Source organism: Leptodactylus fuscus, chromosome 6, assembly GCF_031893055.1.
Source record: "Leptodactylus fuscus isolate aLepFus1 chromosome 6, aLepFus1.hap2, whole genome shotgun sequence".
Lineage (NCBI taxonomy): Eukaryota > Metazoa > Chordata > Amphibia > Anura > Leptodactylidae > Leptodactylus > Leptodactylus fuscus.
This window is the reverse complement of record NC_134270.1, coordinates 45,804,845-45,831,428: the sequence shown is the minus strand read 5'-3', so window position 1 is coordinate 45,831,428 and position 26,584 is coordinate 45,804,845. Positions and strand designations below refer to the sequence as shown.

The 26,584-nt window shown below is 41.9% G+C and overlaps 1 protein-coding gene across 1 annotated transcript in view; it reads right to left on the bottom strand.

Moving 5' to 3' along the window:
• Positions 1–26,584, bottom strand: part of VPS13D (vacuolar protein sorting 13 homolog D) — a 177,634-nt gene that overhangs the window by 100,937 nt on the left and 50,113 nt on the right. The window contains exons 32-58 of the mRNA XM_075279845.1: positions 26,168–26,430; positions 24,969–25,102; positions 24,187–24,342; positions 23,054–23,261; positions 22,681–22,755; positions 21,980–22,168; positions 20,113–20,202; positions 19,872–20,012; positions 19,145–19,273; positions 18,436–18,510; positions 17,871–17,976; positions 16,888–17,040; positions 15,109–15,244; positions 14,563–14,610; positions 11,501–11,651; positions 10,740–10,950; positions 8,380–8,627; positions 7,581–7,772; positions 6,750–6,876; positions 6,177–6,319; positions 4,757–4,887; positions 4,492–4,667; positions 1,944–2,067; positions 1,420–1,655; positions 1,226–1,334; positions 626–789; positions 36–144 (exon numbers count right to left, since the gene is read on the bottom strand). Of these exons, the coding sequence (XP_075135946.1) occupies positions 36–144; positions 626–789; positions 1,226–1,334; positions 1,420–1,655; positions 1,944–2,067; positions 4,492–4,667; positions 4,757–4,887; positions 6,177–6,319; positions 6,750–6,876; positions 7,581–7,772; positions 8,380–8,627; positions 10,740–10,950; positions 11,501–11,651; positions 14,563–14,610; positions 15,109–15,244; positions 16,888–17,040; positions 17,871–17,976; positions 18,436–18,510; positions 19,145–19,273; positions 19,872–20,012; positions 20,113–20,202; positions 21,980–22,168; positions 22,681–22,755; positions 23,054–23,261; positions 24,187–24,342; positions 24,969–25,102; positions 26,168–26,430 (4,024 nt within the window). The remainder of the gene's footprint in view (positions 1–35; positions 145–625; positions 790–1,225; positions 1,335–1,419; positions 1,656–1,943; positions 2,068–4,491; positions 4,668–4,756; positions 4,888–6,176; positions 6,320–6,749; positions 6,877–7,580; positions 7,773–8,379; positions 8,628–10,739; positions 10,951–11,500; positions 11,652–14,562; positions 14,611–15,108; positions 15,245–16,887; positions 17,041–17,870; positions 17,977–18,435; positions 18,511–19,144; positions 19,274–19,871; positions 20,013–20,112; positions 20,203–21,979; positions 22,169–22,680; positions 22,756–23,053; positions 23,262–24,186; positions 24,343–24,968; positions 25,103–26,167; positions 26,431–26,584) is intronic.

Here is a 26,584-nt window from a genome sequence, read left to right as displayed (position 1 = left end):
GGTTGACTATAACATGGTTGCAGATACAAACTGACCTGGACAACCAACCCAGGTAAGCTGCAGCTTAATTTTCCATCCCGAAAACACCATGTCTGGGTGGTACTTCGTCGTCTATCAGGCCTCCTCAACATCAGTGGTTCATACCTAAGAATATAAGACAATATACTGCTCAGATGTCCTGGGTTTAGCTCTAACCAGGGCAACATTTACACAGAGTATGTTGTGCTTATGTGCTGTGCTCCTTGTGCTTGTGTGAGTTTTGAACAGGGTACTTTGGTTTATACCCTAACTCAAAAAACATACTGAAACCTCACTGGCATCTTATGTAACTGACCACATTGTATGTGATTTGTACAGGGATCTATCTTTGTATATATGTGCAGATGGTTAGCATATATGTGATTCTAACCCAGGTATGTACACACGTGTTGCTTGGACATTCACTGGTTTCACAATGCAAACTCAGAACAAGTCTAGCATGGATCTTCCTGTATCTCCCATAAAATGGAATGGCGAACTCTATGTACATGGGTGACCATTGCTCCACTGAGCCTGTAGTTAGATGTAGCTGCTACCTTGCCTGGAAAAAATGTGTATCGGATATTTATGGAGTAAGTCACTGTACCGGTTGTCTGTAACAGCTGCAAGTCCAGCAATGTCCAACACCAAGGAGGACTCAAGAGATCGCGTAGTAGATGGCTTATTTGGGTTATGGGGTGGTGAAGATCCTTCATGACACAGCATCCCACTGCCTGTCATTCTCCAAAGCTGTGACCTCTTACCTGGCTCCTGTGATTATAGAAACACATGGTTCAGAATTCTATTAAAACACTTATACTTGAGTTATAGAAGTTATATACCCATCCAGCACATGTGGAAACCTGAATAATAATCTTCCATGTTTACCATATTTATGCTAGATTCACACCTGCATTTTGGGTTCTGTTCATGGCTCAAAAAAGCGTTTACCCGCGGACCCTATAGACCTGTGATGGCAAACCTATGGCATACGAGCCAGAGAAGACACGCAGAACCCACTCTGCTGGCATGCGTGTCGTCGCCCAGATCGCTCTCCAATGGGGAATCCGGTATAAGATTCCCCGCTGGTGAGCAATCGATGCTTTCAGTTCTATGTGCCAATGCACATACAGTTGAAAGCTGTCTGTGTAGTCACGGTCCACCTAACAGGAATACTATTTAAATCCACCACCAAGGCTATCCCTACCTTCTTCTTCAAAACAACCCTGAGGGTTTTGGGCTGAACATCCAGAACCAACTCTGCATAGATGACATTCTTTGACTGAGCGACAGGTAAGACATTTCCTTCTTGCAAGCTGTAAAGGAAACACATAGAAATAAGCCTCAGATCTCTCCACCTCTTCTTAGCTCTGAGACACCCGTCACACCAACTACTCTTACCCTGAAAACGTATAGGTGGCAGCAATGTAGATGAAATTTTCATAGTAAAGCTGCTTGCTGTCCTGGAAGTCATTCATGTTGCAGACAACCTCTGAAGACCCCGCTCCTTTCACCGTCAATGTAATGTATGATGGTAAAATGGGCTCATCCCATGCATAGTCCAGAGAGCTTGAGGCCTTCACCTCTGTCCGCAGCCGAGGCTCGACAACGCCATGTTGCATAAACATAACTGGAACCTGCAAATAGTAAAGAATCACATCAGTAAATAATATACATTGCTGTGATAGATATAGAGAGTTCAATGTGATGGACCAAAGAAAAATTCATGGTATAGGATTTTAGTTGTGCAACCTGAAGCTATACTGGCGTTGTGGGTTGTAGTTATGCAGCCGCCATCGAGCCACAAAATGGACACCACTATCCTAATGTATAAATATAGGCTCCCCATAATGACTGCGACATTAGATAAAACAGTGAATTATTGTGAAATTTAGACACTAGAAATAATCATTTTTTGGACTTACCTTAGAAAAATTATCCACTCGAAACGGAGGAGGTAGTTGATCGGTGTTACTGAATGAGATTCGGTACGTGGCTCCTTGCAATGTAATTTCCACCCTCAAAAAGTAACATTTTCCAAGTGTATCCCTAAGACAAAATGGAAGTGCTTGGTAAGATAAAATGAAAATGCACTAGAATTATAGGGTAACTAGCTGGTACCCGCGACTTCATCTGCGGTGATTGTAGCAGTGGGTATATACAGGCATGGGTAAGGTTTTCGTACTGTGTATAAGGGATGGGATATGAAATGTAACTGTGTATCTTGTTTTTGCTGTCATTCAGAGAATACGTGAGACTTTTGTGTTGAAGTTAATTTGTATTTGAGCTGCTATATATACGGTGTTCTGAGAAACTGTACATAGTGTCTTTGGGACAGCGGTATTTCAGGTTAATAGACCTCGATATACGACATTGTATGATTTGTTATTTTCTGCCAGTAGTGTGTTGACATTTTTTTGTTTGTAAAAGTTGCCATATTCTGACAGCAGTCACTTTTCTGTCTGTGTCGGGGATGTCTTTTTTTGCGGGGCCGGGTGTAGTTTGTAGTTGTTGCATTTTCGGGAAATGCTATTGGTTAGATCACTTTTGATTGATATTTGTATGATAATGAAAATAGTGAAAAAACAGCGTTTTTTGAATTTTCAGTATGTTTGCGGCTACGGCGTTAAGCGTCCAGGCAAAATATTGGTATAGCTTTGTAGAGCGGGCGATTTCGGACACAGGGATACCTAACATGTATGTGTTTCACAGTATTTAACTACTTTTATATGTGCTCTAGGGAAAGGGGGGGATTTGAATTTGTAATACTTTTTTTTTTTTTTTTACTTTTTTTTTTGTTTTTGCATTTATTGGACCGCCTAGGGGTATTGACATGGGTGGGCGGTGTCGCGGATTGTCAGAGCGGTGGGGGTCGGCAAACATGGCTGCTCTGGAGCGTTAAAGAGAGCCTCCTGGAGTATCGGTAAGGTGAGGGGCAAAGTGGTAAAGTATATGTATATGTGATTGTGTGGGGTTAGGGGCTAGGCTGTAGAGGGCAATATGAATTTTGGGGCTTGCTATGGTCCAAAGTGTGTGAGATTGCAGAGATGGTGGTGTGAGTTTGGGTTTTGTGGGGGTCCTGGCACAAACATATGTGTGCTATTGTGACAAAAAGTAGCCTATTGTTTAATCGGGTGTATTAACTATGTTTGTGGAAACTTTCAGCCAAATCGGTCGAGCGGGTTTTGCGTGATTGAGGAACAAACATCCGAACATCCAAACAATAGGATTTGTGCCAAAAGAAACTGGTGCACAGGCTTTACACCTCATAGTCTGTGTGTCTCAGACACATTCTAACAATTTCTGCACGGTGTTCGTCAGGTGGGTGGGGCTTGTGGAAAAGGGGCAGAGCTTAATATGCAACACTGTGCACCAATCAAAATGATGTCAGAAACGATTTGCAAATAGTATCAAGCACTTTGGAAAATCTGCTGAGGTTTGTCTATCTAGTCTAACTGCACCGTCTACAAGTTAGACAGTATTCATTAATTCGCTCCTGTGTGTCGATTTTCTGCACCCTGTGCATGTGGCTGTACGGTATTACACACGTTGCATGTTCTTTGCACCATATGTACCTATGGATGTAACTGCTGGGTGACGTCATATTTGGGGAAGTGCTGTGGTTATGAAGTCGTCATTTATCCTGGCCTCAATAATAACACAATAAATGTGCAATATGAAGACTAAACATGTAAACTAAACTTTGTAAACCTGTAATATTTTTTTAATTTCATTTCTTTATATGAGTATGGAAGCAGCCATCTTGCCCAAGCTTGTGTTATATATTACAGGGAGACAAGAAACTAGGGCCAGAAATGGGGGGACAAGAAACTGGGGGCAGATGCAGGGAGGGACAAGAAACTGGAGGCAGAGATGGGGGGCCAAGAAACTAGAGGCAGACATGGGAGGACAAGAAATATAAGTGGTTCAGCGCCACTGCCAACCCGCAGACGAAGTCGCGGGTAACTGCTAGTAAAATAATAAGTGGATTTAGAAAAATGTCTCATTTCCTGAAGAGTAAGGGCTCATTCACATCTGCGCCCCAGCCTCTGTTCATACAGGTTTCCGTTTCCAGCCCAGAAGTGGGCAGAAAACGGAAACCTGCAGGCAATTTTCAAACCTATTCATTTGAATAGGTTTGAAAATTGTCCGGCTGTGAGCGCCGGTGAGCGTTTTGAGCTCTCCGTGATGAAACTGATTTTTTAACCGGACACAAAGTCGGACATGCAGGACTCTGTCCGGTTTAAAAAAAAATGGTTTCGCCGCGAAGAGCTCAAAACGCTCACGGCCGGACCCGGTCTGACAGTTTTCCGTCTTCTGCCGGCAGAAGACGGAAACCTGACTATGGACACCGAACGCTGGTGTGAACCCAGCGTTAGTCAAACACAAAGAAAAGTCCCATGTATCAATGTGAAAAGCTCATCCAGTCAATGACACAACCCAAACATGTACATTTCTTTTAGTGTTATTTACCTCATATTGATATGGAATGAGTTATTTTTATTAACCTCAAAGCCGCCAGACCATGTGCAGTTAGAAACATCCATTAATCGCACGCATAGTAACTGGTCATAATCATTTCTTGGCCAATGGAAAACAACACTTGAGCCGGGAAGAGTTGAGATATAACCATCAGGGTTGTTGGTGCCCTAGGAATAGGAGACACTCATTAGACTATACTGAAGGGCATGTACTGGGTATCCAACAAGGATTTTTGCAATTTTATAGGTACACTTACCTGACCTCTCGCAAATTCTCTTTGTGCAAAGGCAAGTTTGTGACTAGATTTGTTGATTAATAAGTATCGAGGAGCAAAGGTGACCATACAAGTATCCCTGTACCTTCCTCTTCCTTTCTTAACATCAATGCCTAAAGAGATTATTGAGTTCTTAAGATGGCATGTAATAAAACTATATAATTCGGGGAATTAAGTAGCAAACATATAAGGTAAGGAAGGACTGGGAGGAAAAGATAAGGGAAGAACAGTAGAAAAGGTAAAGCTAGGGAAAGTAAAAAGTTGAGGAAAGACAAAGAGGAAAAAAGGTGGGGACAGAAGAGGGGAAAAGAAAGACAGACAAATGGGGAATGTTAATTTTTTTTTTATAAAGTTGAGGAAAGACCAGAAGGGAAAAGTGAGTAAAGACCAGAAGGGAAAAGTGAGTAAAGAGCAGGAGGGAAAAGTGAGTAAAGACCAGGAGGGAAAAGGTAAGGAACAAACAGGAAGGAAGACCAGGAGGGAAATGGTGAGGAAAGACCAGGAGGGAAATGGTGAGGAAAGACCAGGAGGGAAATGGTGAGGAAAGACCAGGAGGGAAAATAAATAGCGAGGAAAGATAAGAAGGGAAATGGTGAGGAAAGACCAGGAGGGAAAAATTAGTAAAGACCAGGAGGGAAAATAAATAGTGAGGAAAGATCAGAAAGGAAATGATGAAGAAAGACCAGGAGGGAAAAGAAATGTTGAGGAAAGAGCAGGAGGGAAAAGTGAGTAAAGCCCAGGAGGGAAAAGAAATGGTGAGGAAAGATCAGGAGGGAAAAGTGAGTAAAGACAAGGAGGGAAATGGTGAGGAAAGACCAGGAGGGAAATGGTGAGGAAAGACTAGGAGGGAAAAGGTGAGGAAAGACTAGGAGGGAAAAGTGAGTAAAGACCAGGAGGGAAAAGATGAAAAAAGACCAGGAGTGAAATAGTGAGGAAAGGCCAGGAGGGAAAAGATGAAGAAAGACCAGGAGTGAAATAGTGAGTAAAGACCAGGAGGGAAAAGATGAAGAAAGACCAGGAGTGAAATAGTGAGGAAAGGCCAGGAGGGAAAAGTTGAGGAAAAACCAAACAGGAAAAGATCTGGGGAAAAGTTGAGGAACAATCTGGTGGAAAACATGAATAGAGATCAGTGATAAAATTAAGTAATGAGGAAAGGAAAAGACAAGGAAATAATTGAGGAAAAATAGGCAGAAAGTCCAAAGGGAAATGTAAGTAATAATAATGGCACAACTGAAGAAAGTGACAAGGTGAAAACAAGAGAACTGGCATCAACTAAAGCAGATAGATATAGGGAAGAAACTAAAAGACTGATGGCAAGAACAGCAAAATACATAGTGTACATAGCAGACGCATAAGCAAGCATTAGGACGCAGAACCATTGCTTAACTTCACCTCCACTTACCTATATTGTAGATCAGGCCTGGACGGTTCCCTTGCTGGATCACTTTCAAAGCTCGCACTCCACTACCGCCATCAAGAGAAAAGCCCTGACACCATCCTGGAATGCCATCCGGATGGATACCTTTTCCAACTCTCATTGTGCAGCTATGAATTAAAATAAAACTACTTACAAAAAAAAAACCCAAACACCTTCACCTGTATCATATCCGAGTATATCAGATCACAGTGGCTGGGCCTTACGTTTTTTTAAATGTAGACTGTGAGCCTCATATAGGGATCACAATGTACATGTTTTTTTCTCTATCAGTATGTCTTTGTAGAATGGGAGGAAATCCATGCAAACACGGGGAGAACATACAAACTCCTTGCAGATGTTGTTCCTGGTGGGATTCAAGCCATGGCTGCAGTGCTAACCACTGAGCCACCGTGTTGCTCCTTGTGGCTGGGCCTTACTTATTATACAGTGATCCCCAGTGAGAAGGAAAAGGATCTGATATATAGATATGAAATAGAGAGCAAAGAATCATGTGACCTAATCCAAAGATATTCACGTTTTTCTGTACAATTCACTTACAGGTTTGGAAGCTCCTTATCTGCATAACAGAATAAGAGAGGACTCAGGCTCCTGGCAAGTTCATGTTCTTCAAACTGACCGGCAGCATCGGTTTTGGCATTGTCTTGTCTAAAAATCAATGGCAAACCTGCAAACAGAATGAAGAGTGTATACACACCTCAAAGTCTTGTTAACGCATAAGTATACTTTCATTTTTCATTAAACCAATAGTGCAGGTGAAAGGAACAAACGTTGTAATATACTTCACTAACGAAAAATGCCAATGTCTTTAACTAATACTTTTTCACTCTTATCTGAGTGTTTTTGTATGTACTCAAGCAGTGTCAGTTTACAATGAAGTCTATGGAGAGGGAAGGGGTAGCAACAGAGAGATGAGGTTGTCTACAGAATTAAATGAACCATTCACTCCATAGAACAGTTGTCTCTCTACTTTGAGGAGCTATCCTTACCTCCTCCTACCCTTTCCATAGACTTCTATTGTACAAATTGAAGTAACAGGCATTTTACCTTAATAAAGTAAATTACAAAGCATGTTTTCAGCTGCACCATGGATTTATGAAAAACAAAATTTTTAGTTACACTTTAAGGTAGAGATTGTTGTTGTGTACACAATAACTAACGCACACATCTGCTGCTGAACCTTTAGCGAAGGCTACAGGGTCATAGATACTCCTATAACACCCCTGATGGAGTAAGTTTATGTTACACAACTAGAGCAGAGGAACCCGCCCCCTCCCAAAACTACTTTGCGCTAGTATCAGCTACATGGCAAGCAGACATTGCTCAGTTAGTGCTACACAATAAACTTTATTATTGCTAATCATTACTAACCTGTTTTATTAATTAACCAATAAGGAGCTGAGATAAATATCTTCAAGGAGCCCTCTGCCCTGCACATGATGCGTATGGTAAGGTTCAGCTGTCTCTTGTTGGCGTCGTAAAGTCGCATCCTAACCATATAGTTTTGAGTGCCTGGAGGGATCAACAGCTCTTTGCAATGTTGAAAATTTTCTACGGCGATTCCTGTTGAAAAAAACAAGTAGCAAACTTGTAAACTTGTAGTTTCTTGTGGTCCTGCTGCGATCTCTGCCTCCGATTGAAAACAATGGGAGGCAGAATTTGTGCGGAATCTGCAGCTGATACGTGGGTGAAATCCACCCCCCAAATCCATTGCAAATTCCTCCATGTGAATTTGCAAATATAGTGGAGCTGAAGCCCAGTCATGGTCACTGCTTCTACAAGCCAGACAGCGCACATCACACTTGTCACTCTCCCCTCACCATCTCCCCTCCAACACAGTGTAAAGACTGTGTTCTTTCAGTAATAACAGGACTTTATAAAATAGTAGGTCCCTCTCTACAATCACCATGACACTTATATTATCAATATTTTCTCGCTATTTATCTATTCATTTCATCAATCTAATTATTTATCTATTTTTCTGCATATTTTCCATCAGTATTTAGAATCCTAAACAATGAAGACATGCAATATTTTCCTTAATTTTTAGATGACAAATACAATGCTGTACAATACTGTCCTTAGAGACAACATTAAGCAAAGTAGACATCAAACTCAGATCCCTCACTGCACTAGTTTTCACATCAGTATTCACAGTAAGAGCGCTCACCAAGTTCAAAGTTCTGGGATGTATCAGCTGTGTGCAGGGCCATCTCTTTCCCAGATTTTAATGTTCCTTTAAGAGGTGAAGCTTTGACATAAAAGTTAAGTTCACAGGGCAGAAGGTTGCAGATGACCACAGTGGGCAACAGGAAGATGGAATGGCCTGGCTGTCTGTAGATTTGTTTAGCGCTGTCAGAAAATATATTTGACGGCATGTAATCTGGGTAGTTTTCTTTTCTCAGAGCCACGCAGAACCTAAAAAATGAAAGAAACAGATATTCTACATATTGAAAGAGACATAGGGCTTTTCTGGGCTAATAAATTGATGACCTATTCTAAGGATAGTTTATCGATATCAGATTGGAGGGGGTCAAACATCTGGCACCACCACTGAACAGGTGTTCTCAGTAGCTGATACACAGAGAATAAAGTAAGTACTGAATGGCAGTAATCTGGTGTAGCCACTACACTGAAGTCATTACTCCGGCCCTAACCCTTTAACCTATCTCTAGCCAATGGATCCTTCCCCTCCGCCTTCAAACGTGCCACAGTCACTCCTATACTTAAGAAACCGTCCCTCGACCCGTCCTCTCCAGACAACTATCCTCCCATCTCACTACTCCCGTACGCCTCAAAACTGCTTGAGCAACACGTCCACTCAGAACTCTCCTCCTATCTCTCGTCCAACCTGCTCTTTGACAGACTTCAGTCAGGCTTCAGACCCCGGCACTCCACTGAAACTGCCCTAACAAAAGTCACCAATGACCTGCTAACCGCCAAAGCCAAGCGCCATTACTCTGTCCTCTTCCTCCTTGACCCCTCCTCTGCCTTTGACATAGTTGACCACTCCCTCCTGTTAGAAATTCTCTCATCCTTTGGCATCTCAGACCTGGCCCTTTCCTGGATCTCCTCATTCCTGACCGACCGCACATTCAGTGTCTCCCACTCGCACACCACCTCCTCACCTCGCCCTCTCTCTGTAGGTGTCCCCCAAGGCTCCGTCCTAGGACCCCTCCTGTTCTCCATCTACACCCTGGGCCAACTCATAGAATCTCATGGTTTCCAGTACCACTGCTATGCCGATGACACCCAAATCTACATCTCTGGACCAGACATTACCTCTCTACTGGCCAGACTTCCAGATTGTTTAGCAGCTGTAGCCTCCTTCCTCTCCTCCTGCTTTCTCAAACTCAACATGGAGAAAACAGAGTTCATAATCTTCACCCCACCCCGTATGGCCCCTCCACCTGACCCATCTATCAAAGTTAATGGAACCACAATTACCCCTGTCCCTGATGCCTTGGGGTAACCCTGGACTCCGACCCATCTTCAAGTCACACGTTCAAACCCTCAACACTTCCTGCCACCTCCAACTCAAGAACATCCACCGAATCTGCTCCTTCCTCACCCCTGAAACCACTAAGATGCTCATCCAGGCCCTTATAATCTCCCACCTAGATTACTGCAACACCCTTCTCCATGGACTCCCAGCAAACACCCTCGCCCCCCTCCAGTCCACCGTAAAACTGTGCTGCTCGTTTAATTCACCTCACCCCCCCGATCTTCATCGGCTGCTCCCCTCTGCCAGTCCCTCCACTGGCTACCTATAGCCCAGCGAATTGAGTTCAAGTTACTAACGCTAACATACAAAGCCATCCACAACCTGTCCCCTCCATATATCTCTGACCTCATCTCCTGCTACCTGTCCACACGTAACACGTATCCCCCATACTCTGGAACTCCTTACCAAGACACATAAGACTGACCCCCACAATCACAGCCTTCAAGAAGGCCCTGAAGACTCACCTATTCAGGAAGGCCTACAACCTCCAATAACACTATCACCGCACCACCATCTGAACTGTCTCCCCCTCTCCTTCTGTCTTCCCTCCCTTCCCTCATAGACTGTAAGCCCTTGCGGGCAGGGCCCTCTACCCCACTGTGCCAGTCGGTCACTGTTAGTATTATATCTGCCTGTATACTCTGTGTACTGTATGTAACCCCCAAATGTAAAGCACCATGGAATTAATGGTGCTATACAAATAAACAATAATAATAATAATAGCTATCTGCTTCCTGCTCCATTCTCTGTGTATCAGGACAATTGTTGGTTGAGATGCCAAGTGCAAAATCCCCACCAGTCTGACACCAATAACCTATCCTTAGGATAGGTCATCAGTATTTTAGCTTGGAAATCCCTTTTAAGGGAAAGTGAAAACCCATGTCTGAGACAAGTGTATGGCTAGTTACATTGCATCAGGATGCTATCTTGTACCAAGTCATGGGATTCCCTTTCACAGAAAGCTAGCAGAGATCCTAAAGCTTTGTAGAACCGAGCCCCAAATATAGAACCTCACTTATCATCACCTGAAATATCTGCTGTTCTCTGTATCCATGGAGTGACACTCGCGTTTACTGCTTGAAATTTCGCCGGTCTTTGTAACATTCGTCCAATGGATTGGTGTTTTACAGAAGAACACTCCCATCCCTCTTGGTCTAGCCTGCAATCTCCAGGATGTGAGATGTAATGGAATTGCAAAGGAATCACCGGGCATTACAGCAGGGAGAATCACTGGCTCTACAAATACACAGAAGTATAGTATGGCAGACATATTCAGCAAAGAGAGTATGTCAATGGTTAACTATATGAACTAGCATAACCAAAAACTTATTGTCAAGATCAGAGTTGTGCTGAGTGGCAACTATAAGCAAAAGTACGTTTTTTATTTGCACTTGTGTGACAGTGTGCCCCCTTATGCCTAATAGTAAAAAGTCTGTCAGATTGTGGATATTTATCCCCATAACCTCGTCTAGAAGTCTCTTCCCGGCGCTGTCCACAGCTGGGATACTAACTTGGCAAAAACCTGTATCATTGCAGCAAAGGCTTGTTGGAAAGTCGGGCATGATGTTTAAGGGAGCTACCCCTAGAGGGCAGCAAACAGGAAGGGTAACCACAATTTACCAGTTGTCGCCAACACTTACAATTGAGACTTGGGGACAGGAGAATACTGAGCTACTGTCCCAACATAACAAAGAGCAGCATGCAGAGAAGATATAATAATAACGTATTTTATTTTACTTGTAAGCTTTATATGGACAGTCAGTCTCTGGCAGACATAACTACTCACTGTCTGGGGCCGATGGGCTGTCCAGTCGAAGCTCCATAGGGATCTCAAGCTTGTTTTTCACAATTAGAGATGATCGGACAGTCACCACCTTACGAGCACTGCCCTCCATGGTGACAGCAAACACTACCCGCACTGGAGGTAACGCTGAGAACTATAAAGAGAAAAGAGGAAGATCAGCGGAGATCAGGTGAGCTGTGAAAGCGTCTGTCCCCATAGATAGGCTTTCAGTAATATGGAGGTTACTTAGGCGACTTTGTAGTAGCACCGGCACACTTGTAGTTGTGAGGACATATACAGATAGTGGAACAGTCATCTTTTCTAATATCCTTTTATTTCACAAATATTATAAATTCTAAAACAACCTTTCTTAGAGCCACGCTTTCTGCTGTTCCTATGTTACTCGCCCTGGAAATGTAAGAGCAAACCAACAATGAGGTGTCCTGTAGACACAGCCAGGTCCATATCACATTCTGTATGACACCCCAAATGGTATTCCTCACTTTGGATCCCAACTTTCCCCACATAAGTATTGTGTCACTACAAGAAGAAATATGTTGGAAAGACAAAACCTAGCAGTGACACCAAGGAAAAGGTCTGTGACAGGACCATCATACACTGCACACCATTCTTAGGGACACATCAAAAAGGGACAACTAGGGAGAGGCTCCAATAACAAGAAAATTATGGGAATTTATTTTTTTTTTAAACACATAAATTTCATCCCTCCTATCCACAAATTTGTTTGCCAATCATAAGACAAGGCAAACTTCTATACGTGTCACATTAGATTTGCTTACATTTCCGGGAAGAATAATAGAGGGACATCACAAACAATTGAGAAAACAGATGTGTCAGAGAAATAAAAATAATCCTATCATTAAAACAACATTTTTTCTGACTAACACGTAGGAAGGCTATTCTTCTCCTACCTTTAGATGTCTTCTCCGCGCCGCCGTTCAGTACAAATCCCAGTTTTCTTCAGTATGCAAATGAGTTCTCTTGCAGCAATGGGGGCAACCTAATGCTGCGAGAGAACTCTCCAGCGCCGCCCCTATCTTCTTCTAGAATGGTCTCTCTCTCTCTGCGTCTTCTTCCGGCACTCTGTTTATGCGCAGTCAGCTGTGCCGTCGGGCCTCAGGCAGAGCCGACTGCACATGTCCGCCTGGTGTAAGTGGCCATTTTCTTGTGACCACTTACACAGTAAACTGGTGTAAGCGGCCACAAGAAAATGGCCATGCGCATGTGCAGTTAGCTCTGCCCGAGGCCCGACAGCACAGCCGACTGCACATGTGTAGAAGTTTGAACAGAGCGCCAGAAGAAGACGCAGAGAGAGGCTGTTCCAGAAGAAGATGGAGGTGAGGCTGGAGAGTTCTCTCACAGCATTGGGGACGCCCACTGTGCTGTTTGAGCGCTGGGGACTGTCCCCAGTGCTGCGAGAGAACTCATTTGCATACCGAAGAAAACTGGGATTTGTATCAAACGGCGTTGCAGAGAAGACATCTAAAGGTAGGAGAAGAATAGCCTTTCTTAAGGCTATTCCTACGTGTTAGTCAGAAAAAAAATGTCGTTTTAATAATAGAATCCCTTTAAGAATAACTCCATATTTATAGCTCAACCTACGTGCAAATGCAAGGCCGCTCCCAGTATATCAGCTATATAAATCACTAGCTGGTACCCGCGACTTCGTCTGCGGTGATTGTAGAAGTGGGTATATACAGGCATGGGTAAGGTTTTTGTACTGTGTATAAGGTATGGGATATGAAATGTAACTGTGTATCTTGTTTTTGCTGTAATTCTGAGAATACATGAGACTTTTGTGTTGGATGTAATTTATATTTCAGCTGCTATACGGTGTTGGTATAAACTGTACATAGTGTCTTTGGGACAGATGTATTCAAAGTTAATATACCTCGATATACGACATTGTATGATTTGGTATTTTCTGCCAGTAGTGTGTTGACATTTTTTTTGTTTTTAAAAGTTGCCATATTCTGACAGCAGTCACTTTTTATTTGTCTGTGTCGGGGGATGTGTTTTTTTGCGGGGCCGGGTGCAGTTTTTAGTTGTTGCATTTTCGGGAAATGCTATTGGTTTGATCACTTTTGATTGATATTTGTATGATAATGAAAATAGTGAAAAAACAGCGTTTTTTGAATTTTCAGTATGTTTGCCGCTACGGCGTTAAGCGTCCAGGCAAAATATTTGTATAGCTTTGAAGAGCGGGCAATTTCGGACATAGAGATACCTAACATGTATGTGTTTCACAGTATTTAACTACTTTTATATGTGTTCTAGGGAAAGGGGGGTGATTTGAATTTGTAATACTTTTTATTTTTTATTTTATTTTTTTTTCCTTTTTTTTGTTTTTGCATTTATTAGACTGCCTAGGGGTATTGACATGGGTGGGCGGTGTCGCGGCTTGTCAGAGCGGTGGGGGTCGGCAAACATGGCTGCTCCGGAGCGTTAGAGAGCCTCCTGGAGTATCGGTAAGGTGAGGGGCAAAGTGGTAAAGTATATGTATATGTGATTGTGTGGGGTTAGGGGCTAGGCTGTAGAGGGCAATATGAATTTTGGGGCTTGCTATGGTCCAAAGTGTGTGAGATTGCAGAGATGGTGGTGTGAGTTTGGGTTTTGTGGGGGTCCTGGCACAAACGTATGTGCGCTATTGTGACGAAATGTAGCCTATTGCGCAATCGGGTGTATTAACTATGTTTGTGGAAACTTTCAGCCAAATCGGTCGAGCGGGTTTTGCGTGATTGAGGAACAAACATCCAAACACACAAACCCACAAACTTTCACATTTATATTAATAGGATTATCAAATGCTTGTTTCCAGGCAAACATGACATAATAATCTGACACTGTCTATGAAGAAAACTATGGTTCCTGACAGCCAAGAGAACCTACAGATCCTGGGAGTGACAATTCCAACCAATGATTAAAAGTCCTAACACATTACTCCATCATTCTCCAGAACGGATAAGGTCATTTATCAACATTATTCCTTTATAGATCTAGTTTCAGATTTAGAGTAGAGAGGAAAGCAAATAACCATAACTTACATAAACCTGAGGATGTATTATGTTAGTTCTGCTTATTGGACTCCCAACCTATAGAAAAAAATATAACAATTGAGACACACTAGGTATACATAATAGGGATATATATATATATCCATACATAGGAATACAGCTCATTATAGACTAAGGCTACGGTCACACCTGCGTAACTGTTCAGGGATTCCGTCTCTCCTTTTTTTTTAGGCAGAGACCTGGCAGACACCATTTCAGTCTATGGGGTCTGTCGGTTTTGCAGATAACCGCTTTTTAAGCAGATAGGGTTTCCGTTTTTGGAGCCTAAACGGAAACCTCAATGCAGGTGTGAATCTAGCGTACCTATTCCTGGATCCAGTAGGACAGATTGTTTGGACACAGGTTTATAAAACTGACACCCAAGAATTCCTAGAATCTGCAGTCAGAGATACTAGCCTGGCAGGATTACAAATTATCAATAGTCCTATTCTGGAAACACAAAGGTCAGACAATTGGAATTGGTAAACTATTGGATGACAGATTAAAACAATGTTAAACATAAATGAATAGTCTTACTGAGGATGAAGATGTATTCTTATCAGGAGCTGCATAGCGGAAAAAGATCCCGACTTTATCCACAGACACCGGGCTGACTTGTTCCCAGCCACTGACCCGCACCTGCAGCTGGTGGATCCGCAAGTCATGAGTGTGTCTGCAAAGACAAGCAAAGTCAGTAAGAGAGAAGAGAACAATAGTGTAACAGACCAATACACCAGCCCTCAGGCGGATACATGCTCTGTTCAGCTAGGACATAAGAGGTATTATGACGCTATCACTTAATAGTCACAAACTTTAAGTATCTCTCACAGATCAAAGTATAGTCTCAGTCAATCACAAAGCCATGAAAAATATCTGAGCTGCAATGTGACCGGCTAAGTGCTCATACAAACCGATACTACATCATTAGCTATCTAGAGACCGCCAAGGTGAAAGCCCACTCATTAATGCAATATTTTATTGGGATTTTTACAGTGGGCGCGGCGTGCTCTATGCAGTATTACCCTATGCACTGCTTGGTGCTGGCTTTTACTTTCGTTTAAGTTAGCTATCCAAAGGATAGGCTATCAGTATCTGATCAGTGGGGTCGGAAACCAACCAGCTGTCTCTGAATGCTAGAAGCTATACAGGGGATGATAACAGAAAGCATCTGACACTGTCCCCTGCTAGCACCCATAGACAGTCAGAAAATCTGATCAGCACCGGGCCCAGATGTCAGACCAACACAAATCAAATACTGATGGGCCTAGACCCCTTTAATGCTTTAAACAAAATCAGGAATGTTATCATTGTCTCCTTCAGTCCCCTAACCCCCCAGAAATGTTATTAACAACCTCTTGACTCCTCTAGCCCTGATACCATCAACCCCTTACCACAGACAAATAAAGTAAAAAAAATAAAAAAATTCATTGATTTTAAAACTTCTTAAATTCACTTGTACAATTCCGGAAAAGTTGATTTACCATTGGAGGAACGCTTTAACAATGTGTCTGGAAAACAGACAGATTCTCTTTATGTGGGTGTTAGTAAAGCACTTGGTTCTGATCAATGTAAATGCATTACACAACATGCTGGTAGTTTTCTTTTAAGCATTTTCTTAGCAGCAGCTGTTTAAAATTCTAAGTGTAAACTTTCAGACAACTTTTGATTTTCTGGCAGTTTTTGTGTCAATAATACATTTTGTAATATATTTTCTTTACAAATTTTGGATCCTTTCTGTGAAATCATGTATTTTGTATGTTTCTGTATTGAGATCAGTTTCTGCCTCTTGCTATATGTTAGGGTGCATTCACACGGAGTAACGTGCCGCGTGACCTGGCACGTATACGCCGTGTGAGATTTTGAGTGCCGTATACGCTCCCATTGATTTCAATGGGAGTTAGTCTCATATACGCCGCGTTATTTTGTGGCCGTGATTTTGCTGCCGTGATCACGGCTGCAAAATAACGCGGCGTATACGATCCAGGCTCCCATTGAAATCAATGGGAGCGTATACGGCGCTCAAAATCTCACACGGCGTACACGTGCCAGGTCACGCGGCACGTTACTCCGTGTGAATGCACCCTTACTATGTATGGAGTACGGGGCTGTGTAACATGTAGGTAAAATGAAGGTGGGGAGAGTCACTTCAATCAGTTATACCATGGACATTATAAAACGTATAAACTTGCTTTTGGTGCCGTATGAAAGAGGAAAGCCATTTTGATGCTTAAAAAATTATTGCAATATATGGCCCTTTAACAAACAGTGTCCCAATAATGTAAATCTGAGATTGCTGTTCTGTTACGATAGAAATACCTGTGTCTCAGCTTTTCTCTTGTCTCAAATTCAAATGGTATCTCTTCTCCCGGGGGCACTTCTCTCCATTGACTCACATTGTGAGCGTCATCCATAAAATTCCTATCGCCATCGGAAACAACTTCTGGACTCCCACTATGTGATAAAGCAGCCCTGCAACCGAATTAAGGTACAAGTAGAAAATGCAATTGAATTGTGTTTCGGTGTTTCCCATCCATATTGGAGATTACAAACAAACTCTACATTTTCTGTATTTGTACGTGCTAGAGAAGCTTCTCCCCTATAAGTCCAATCTTTCCATTTAGCTCCATTAAGCAAAAGGAGGCTGAAAGAGTATTTTTTATTGGCCTATGTTGTGCCGGTGTCCATGAATTTATTTTTTTTTTCATACGTATACCACAAACATACTCTGCAGCGCTTCACAGATTTTGTCATCGTTCACTGTCCCCAGTAAGATTTACAGTCTAAATTCCCTAGAAGTATATGTTTAATGTGTGGGAGGAAACGCAAACACGGGGAGAACATACAAACTCCATGCAAATGTTGTCCTTGGCTGGACTGGAACTCAGAACTCCAGAGCCGCAAGGCAACCATGCTAACCACTGAGCCACCGTAGAGAAATGTGTATTCAACTACTGCGACATAGACTCTGCTAATGTGTGGCCATATGTCAGCTTTTGACTATCATTGTAAAACACCTACATAGACGTATAGGTTGAATCGATTTCTCAGAGCTCTACATGGGAGAATACTCCTGATGTACTTGTCTTAGAACTCAGATGTGATGGTGAAGAGTGCACTCTGACCTGACTGTTTTATGAAATACCCCATATAAGCTGTTCTGAAGCATCTTTTCTTAGAACTTTATATGTTGTTCCTCTGCTGTACTTCCTGGAAATGTATGAATGAACTGACAATTGGGTGTTACCCTTCTTCTTTTCCTTACATAGTTAAGCACGGTCAGCACCCAAAGTGCTAGTTACCTGGTGGGAGTTGTAGTTAAAGTGGCAAACCACAGGGTGCAGCCTGTGTGATTCCTGAGAGCAAATGGTATAAATGGCTGTCTGCGCTTTGGAGTCTTCATTTCAACTGTAAATGAAAGAAGAGACATCAATATTTAATGTTCTTAACATCCCATAAATGATAAACTAAGAGACCGTAAAGCAAAACTGATATAGTTAACTAAGGAAAACGAGAAACATAAGATTCCGCTTTTACAATCGCAATCTACTTCACAGGGGACATACGTGAAAGTGCGATCAAACGTAGACTAATAATGATCACACGTGAGAACATTTGATCGCTCAACCATAGTGCTAATTTAGACAAACATTGCACAGAAAACCACTTGTCATGTGTTTGGTGTCAGAAAAGGCAGCAGCCATTGCCAGGTAGTCTGCAGTTCTGCTGAATAGAGGAGCAGACCCCACAAGACATCCAAACATCCTATAATGGATTGCATGGAAGAAGGACTGTCTGGATTGTATTTGAATTAAGACATCTTGAAGACACTTTTCTGTATGTCCCCCTATGATTTTAGTACTGTACCTCTAGCATAGACCTGATGTTCTAGGTTAGTCAGACTGGCTGTGCTTCTAGTTCTAAGGTAGGATAGAGGAAGGCCTGGCAGACAGGAAAGGCAAAATTAGAGAGAATAAAAAGGGGGAAACAAGAGGAACTGAGAGGAATACTGCAAAGACACTACACACACGGGTTAGGAGAGAAACAGAATCATGGAAAACCAGAGAACTTACAAGAATAGTAATAATCTGTACATATTAAAACAATGCTAGGAAACTTGAAAAGCACATTTTCACAGGGTTAAAGAGGCTTTCCAGGACTCCTCAGAATAGGTCATCCATATATGACAGGACCTCCGTCGATCAGAGGTTTGAAGAGGTCACTTTCTTGTGTCAATGAAATCATATTTGTGGGTCACATAATAAAATGGCAGCTCGGTCCTATTCAAGTGAATGAGACATATCTGCACAGCCCTTATGCAATATATGTATGTATTGTCCTTGGTATACAGAAAATAGAAGAAGTGGCCATTTCACCAGTGTTCAGTGTGCATGTGGCCTGTCACCACACACAGTAATAGCTGTGAATCTCAGAGATGAGATCTCTCTCCAAGTACAAAATGTATTCCGTGCATCTGAGGTTAGATCTTACCATGGATGGATCTTAAGATGGATCTTATCCATCCACATAAAATACTACTATTCATTTATATTCTCACATTGTAAAATGTACTCACTTGGTCCAATGCATGGAGGGTCTACAGAAGAACCCATCCACTCCTCCTCATTTCCAGTTTCGATGGTGGCTTCTTTCTCCTGTTTACAGTAATCCGCCATCCAGGACTCCTTAGTGTTCACATATTGTTCTGCAAAGCACAAAGAAAACACAATGGCTCACATTTACTAATAGACACCATAAGCTTAGACTAATAGCATGAAAATGGGCCAGATTTATCACAGCAGGTGATGCTGGATAGTAAACATGATGCGCCTTTAGACTGTCTATACTAAGTTTACATCACGTAAGAGTTGGCTTACGTTGAGCCAGAACCTTAAAACAGACTTTTGGTGCAGCCATCATTACATCTGAGGACATATACCCCTATTTTCATTATGACCTCTTTCCGTCTAAGCTGCATATATTTGCAACAGTTGTAGAAGACATACAAAAGTGTCAAGGTAAACTTTGCTAACGGTGTAAGACGACGGCAGAAGGATGATGTACTCAAATTCTCAAAGAGGATGTCTAAAAAATACTTGTTTATGTAGCAGTGCCCCTGAGGTGAGGTGCACATGGGACAATTTCTGGACCATAAAAGCCCTTGTGCAGCTTGCCTTAGAAGTTCAGATCATCTGGGGGAACCCTACTGCTGGAACCACTCTGACTAGAGGTCATAAATTTAGAAGATGTCGTTGGAAACCACCAGTGAAAAGGCACCAGGAATACACTAACAGCGGACCTACCTATCAACACTGAGGTGATATTGATGTCCAGTCGCTGTTTAGCCTTCAGATCAATCTTTAGACGAGAGGGATGGAGTCGGCTTGCTTCTTGCTGCTGCCAGGATATTGAGCAAGGCCATGGCTCAATAAACGGTTCCCAACCTTGAAATAAACAGAAATATACGTATAAACCAGGAGCATTGATGGGGTAAATCTTCCATAATTCATTGTAACCCCAATCATAGCAAAACAAACATCACACCTGACAGTTCTCGATTGTAATAATCCCCTGAGAGTGCAAATTCAGCAGATCCATCAGGATTGGATACCAAGTGTTGGAAAAAGTTCAGTCCTAAAAACAAATAGAAAACAAAGTGTTAATAACAATTACACTGGTACAAGGGCCTTATACATCTTATTTTTAATTTACTCAATTTACTATACTTTAATATGATAGGTCAATATTGCTATAAAAAATACACATTGGAAGAGAGGATTAAAATGATCCTGCATTGTCTACCTTGCCCCTATGCGGATGTAGGATATAGATATGGAATACAATTTGCTTTCTGATCTGCAGATCTACGCCTTTCCACCTGACCCAGACATCTTACTAGCAAACATTCAGCAAAATTTGTAGTCTGTAATCATGGAGATCTACATAGCAGCGGAATACGTATATAAACAGATACAAAGTCACTTCAATCTTTATATTAGCTTCACGTGTTGCCCGGTTTTTCATATTCTAGGCATTATCCATTTTATTTTGTACAGGCTGAGGACTAAAATAAAATCAGATAACATAATTCTATAAGAATGACTTGCTATTATATGTTGTGGTTTTGCCCACCCATATCCCAGTTTTGGAGGGAGGTAGTGGATATTATGGCTGAGGTCTTGGGCTATCTGTTTCCTTGATTCCTGAAGAGGCACTGGTCACACCACAAAGGGATTTTCCTCAGGGAAGTTTTGTTTCTGGGACACAAAGCGATAGCTATGACATGGAAGGGAGATAAATTGCCTACGCTCACACAATGGAGGAAGCCGATCAACCAGACCCTTACGAAAATATTGTGTATAAAAATAGGGACTCTGAATAAATTTCAACAGTTTGGGGTAGATGGTGCGCCTCCCCAATGACAAATTAACATATAAGAAATTTTATCCCTATTCACCATGTATGGTTTTCCTATTATTGCACTTTTTTGTTTGGACTTTGTATTTCAATCTAAGATAAATTAAAGATTTTTAAGTTTTAGAAGATTCGGTGCTTTGCGGACCATCTTTTTCTTCTTTCACATGACCAATTTACATGCTCAAGGACTGAGTGAGGGGTTGGTAAGTGCCGAGTACCATAGTTGGGTAGATGCCCTCCCCTGTGTTGGCTGATCAGATTGGGGTTCCCTTCGACCCTCTAAGTCTCCTTTGTCTTCTTGTCCTTCCTTAGCTATTCTGTCAGTATTATGTACAATGACCTGCTTATGGAAATATACAGGTACACTCAGGTACTACTTGTGATACGCTGTAACACACAGTAAAGATAATGTTATACATTTTGGATGTGTTTCATCAACTTGTTCAATAAACCAAATTGAATGAAAAAAAAGTGACTCCATGCCACCACTGCCATCTTTTCAGCTAAATAATGTTTGACATGTCTGTCAGCCAGGCTTCTAGGGATACATTTCCTAACAACATAGTGTAATGTACTGAAAGATCAATCTGCTATCCCCTGAGAATCTGGAACAAAAATTGGAAGTCTACCTGTGTGACCAGAGGCATAAGCCATAAGGTATGGACATGCATCTCCCTGGAATTCTAAAACACTATGGGGCACTCTTACAGGTAAGTTATTACCATATTAATAGACGTAAACAACATTTTTAATAATATCTTACAAAGATGATGTTTACTAAATTTGGAGTTTTTTTATGGTATTTTTAATGATGGGACTGAAACGATTCCTTTGCATAAACCTGGTACTAGTGCACAGATCCTACTACCTTACAGCCTATCCTGTGGCGTCTAATAAGCACGTGCAAGGTATAAGTAACAGAGCACTCTATCCACAGAAGTGGATCCATTACCCAACTGTGCATCCTACTGGAAATAACACTTGCTATACTGACGTGAAAAGGTGATCTCTGCCAGGGGGACATCGCAGTCCATGCAGTCATCAATGAAACAGATGCAGACACTCTCCGCCTTTAGCTCCACTCCAGAGATCCAGCGAACGGCTCCGGTTCCTGCGCTCTGTTTATTAGGCTTGAGGGGCTCAGCATTCTTAAATAGCCATGTAGCCGCTTTGTTGAGTTGACCTTAAAGAGATGGAAAAGTCATGAATTTCTGGAAGTAGCCACACTTAAAACAGAATTTACTTATTCTTTTTTAAAAAGGGGGTTTGGCCAAAAATCCCCCCTATAAAGACACATGAATGTCACAAAAAGAGACATGATGTGTTATAGCACGATCAACAGACTGTTGGGGGATCTTCAGTCTAAGACGAGGTTGTCCATTTGAGACTACCCCATGAAATATGTCTGTTCACAGGGAACCCTACTGATCACAAAAGAGAGGCTCCGAGTCCTGACAGTCATATCACTGCTGACCCATTCTCTATGAGACTAATGGAGAGAGACAAGCAGAGCTCTGAATAGTGGGAGCACACATGGGCAACCAGCAATCCATTCAAACCTACTGGATGAATTATTAGGAACTGCTGGAATTACAATCTGGAACAAAGGACTTCAGCTGTGGGTAAAAGGAGCTTCAACTTTAAAAATATCACATGAAAGCCAGACATGACACCACCGGCATTACAATGGTTTACCTTGACAAGTTAGCAACGCCTTTCGACAGTCCTCAACAGCAAATCCCAGCTCCTGCAAACGGGCAAGTTGGTTTTCTAAAGATAAAACAAACACCATGAGATGTTACAGATGTTATACAGGATATTTCTACTAAAAAATCCCCAATATGTTACGCTCCATAAACTAAAGGGGTTATTCAGTTTGTAATATTGATGGCCTATCTTAAGAAAGGATTGTGAAACCTATTGCATGACACCATCAGCATCAGATGTACCCCCCACCACCACCACTTGGGGTTCACTGGGTTTCCATCAGTGTACAATAATTTATTGGACAAAAAAAAGAACAGGGATCTTCCAATGCAGATGTTGACAGCATAACATGTCTTCTTACCTAGAAGAGGATCCATCACATGTCTGTGAACTTCTTTCACAGTTAAAACTTCATTCTCCTTGTTGTTGCCTTGAACGCTGTCAGAGACATCAGAGACTGCAGACTCCGAGGCGCTGGTGCTGGTCTGCTCAGGAATGGATTTTGCAATCGCCAGAAACAATTGCACATCATTGTAGGATAATCTGATGTCCAGCGTCTGTAACTGAATCTGGTGATGGAAACAAGCTCCACACATTACTACATAGGCACAACACAATTTACAGATTAGACTCTGTTCACATTTTGTTTAACTTTAAGTGTAAATCATGTGGTAAATGTTTTCTTGCAGTGACCACTGTAAAGAAAAATGCAAAACATACTGCTCAATGGCAGCCAAGGGAAAACTCTCTTGGCCTCTGTCAGGTTAAAGGAAGTTTTCCCAGTATATGTGTTGGACATTCAAGCAAAATGCAGTGAGAACAGAGCCTTAAAGGGATTGTCCCATCTCAACGATCCTATCTATACTGGTAGCTTATGTAAATTGAAGACTTTTCCTAAGTATATTGTTTTAGAAATGCTGCTTTGTTTGCCTGCTATGTGAAATTATTGCTTACATTGTTTATACAGTGTTGCTATAACCATGGGCCTATGAAATAGGACAAGTGATGTCACTTACTCCATGTCAGCAGGACAATCAGCTCAGCTAACTGTAGTTTGCTGATAAAGCCCTGTCAGTTATCTCTGTATGCAAACACACAGATAACACCAAGTCTGTTCTCTACAAGCATCTTCATATTATCTGATCTGCATACCTCCTTGTACGGTTCAGCAAGCTGAGAGGAAGGGGAGGAGAGAAATACAGGAAGTGGGATAGTTAGGACTATGGTGGTCCAGTAATAGAGACACCTCATCGGTGGAAGGATGAAGGCGATATGCCCTTTTGGCTGTATTCAGCTTTGTATGGCTGATGTTCGGAGAAGCAGGTTAGCAATGTAGGGGTCATAATCCTATGACTCCATCCACCGCTCTACTTGTCCTTCCGAGGAGAGCTGAAAGAAGCTGATCATAGCTGAAGAAGCCTTAAATCCCTTCATTCTGATAAAAACATGGAACTAAGATGTTGGAGGAGGACAATGGTGCAGTTCTTCTTTTACCTCTAGAACTGGAGGGAAATCTTCAGTATTAAATGCATCCATGAGGCCAGAGCTGTTCTGGTAGGTTGAATTTCCAACCAGTTCTACTTGCACATGAACGGGATCAACGATGGAGAGAGCAGTGTCGTGTTCATTCCCCAAACGGCAAGAAAATACCTATAACAACAACAACGATGAAGATGATGATTGTGAAAATTCAATAAAACATGTCGCCCTTGCCAATAGTATTTTATTTAACCAACTCAAATATACAACAATCTAATGGCAAGGATGACATGAGTTGTTACAGTGCCTGACATGGAGAATTGTGCTCATCACTGACAGTTAAAGGTGCCTTGACAATAAGCTGATCACAAAGCATCCCTCTGCTGAATCCCCAGAGATTCGGTGTTATTGTCACAGAAACCTAGCAATGAGTGTTCAACTTCCCTGCAGCGCTCCCACAGGAGAAATTAAGCATTACACTGTGTTTATTCAAATCAATGAGTTGTCTATGTAACAGGACAGGTCAAAATAGGACACACCCTTTATAACTGGCACAAAGGATAGGAGCCTGGATAGGAATCCCCTTTATAACAACTCAAAATTACAAAAGTAAATGAAAATTGGTTTTCTGAACTGGACAACCCCTTTAAAATAGTTCTCTAATATGAAGTCTCCATGCGCCCCCGGATCTCAGCTTCTTAGGATGTATGACATCAAAGGAAAAAGGCGTTGACTGCAGTTACTCTACAACTAGTTTGTGTGGAGTTCGTGATAAAACAACTAAGCAACCGGCTTACCTCAATACCAAATAAGCTGCCCGAAAATGGACGATCCACTAGTTTGGGTTTGTAAGTGAGAACAGTCGTCCCCTTGAGAATTATAGCATTTGTATCAATACAAGATGCATCTTCAACAACCACAAACTCTGTTCCTGTAATAATAGCAAATATTCTTATATACAAAGACATACATATATTATATACACACATCAGCTAAAGACATTATCAGGTCTAGTGCGGAAAATGGGACTAGTAAAACTTCATACCTGGCAGAAAGGAGTAAATATTAACTAGAGGGCGCTCAAAGAGGACCTTTCACCACCTCCACCAACTCCAGTTCTAAACATCTGATAATAGCTCCACTCCAATGATTCTGACACGGTTTGTATTTTCTTTATACCCCCCCCCCCATTGCTGAGCAATCAGTGCAGTTAGTTTTGGTGTCTGATATGCCACTTAGTCTCTCTACTGTCAGGCAGGGGATGTGATTCAGAGCTCCAATCAGAGTCTGCCAGTGTCAGAGCTCAGATTCACACCCCTTGCTACCCCCTTGACAGTACAGAGCCAAAATATTATATCAGGCACCAAAACTAACAGCATTTATTGCTTGGGATTGATAGGGACAAGACAAAAAATTTCAACTGTGTGTTTTCTACTTGCAACTGTTATTTGCATGCAGTGAAGCCGTGGGCAAACTACATTTTTAATGATTCAACTTCGTTCCTTCATTGCTTTGTCCGCTCTCCCTTGCAATGAAATCACTTATAATAAATCCCTCCCATGTTCGAGGTCATTGCTGTGACATTTCCTTTGCTGACTGCACTGCTCACTGTGAGGAGTAGTGAGATTGCAAATGAAACATCACAGCTGAGATCAATGACCTGAAAATAAATCAAACGATGCTGAATATATATTGGAAATGGTTTGTATTGATGCATCCTGTTATTTGACTCATGATATTTTTAGAAAACTGGATAACCCCTTTAATAATTGCATCAACAAACCAGTGCCACCATTCCTTAGTACTGTTCCTTTTATTAATCCATAAGAGGAAACTGAAAGCCAAAGAAGGGAAGCATGCCCTAGGCTTTCCTTTTTGTAGTCAATTATCTTAATGGCAGATTCTGCTCCTGTAACACAGTGCATGGTCCAGAGACTGGCAGGGAAAATTTATGGTGCTATAATGATATACAGGCAAGTATAGGGGAATGTCTCACCAGTCACATTGATCTTCACTTCCAGCTGCTTTTCAGGAGTCACTTGTACAGAAGACCTCTTTGTTACAACGCCAGACTTCACTGTCTTAGGGACCACGGCTGATGAACTGCTCTGTCTTTCTAGAGGCTGATGGCTCAGGTTTACTTTCTTAGTTTCACTGGGCGTTTGAAGAAACTTGTGCACAAGTAGCAACCAATCAAATATTAAGAAGACTCTGAGGTTGTTCAGGACGACGGTGAAGCAGGAGGTGTCCTTTGTGGATCTACAATGTATGACAAACGGTTGATAGAGGAAAACCAGAAATACTTTAATACTGATAGGTCACACAAGCATTTTGGCCAGGGCTATGCTGGTAGATCAGGAGCTTGCAGCGATACATGCAACCGCTCTTTTAGGCTATCCTACAAATAATATTG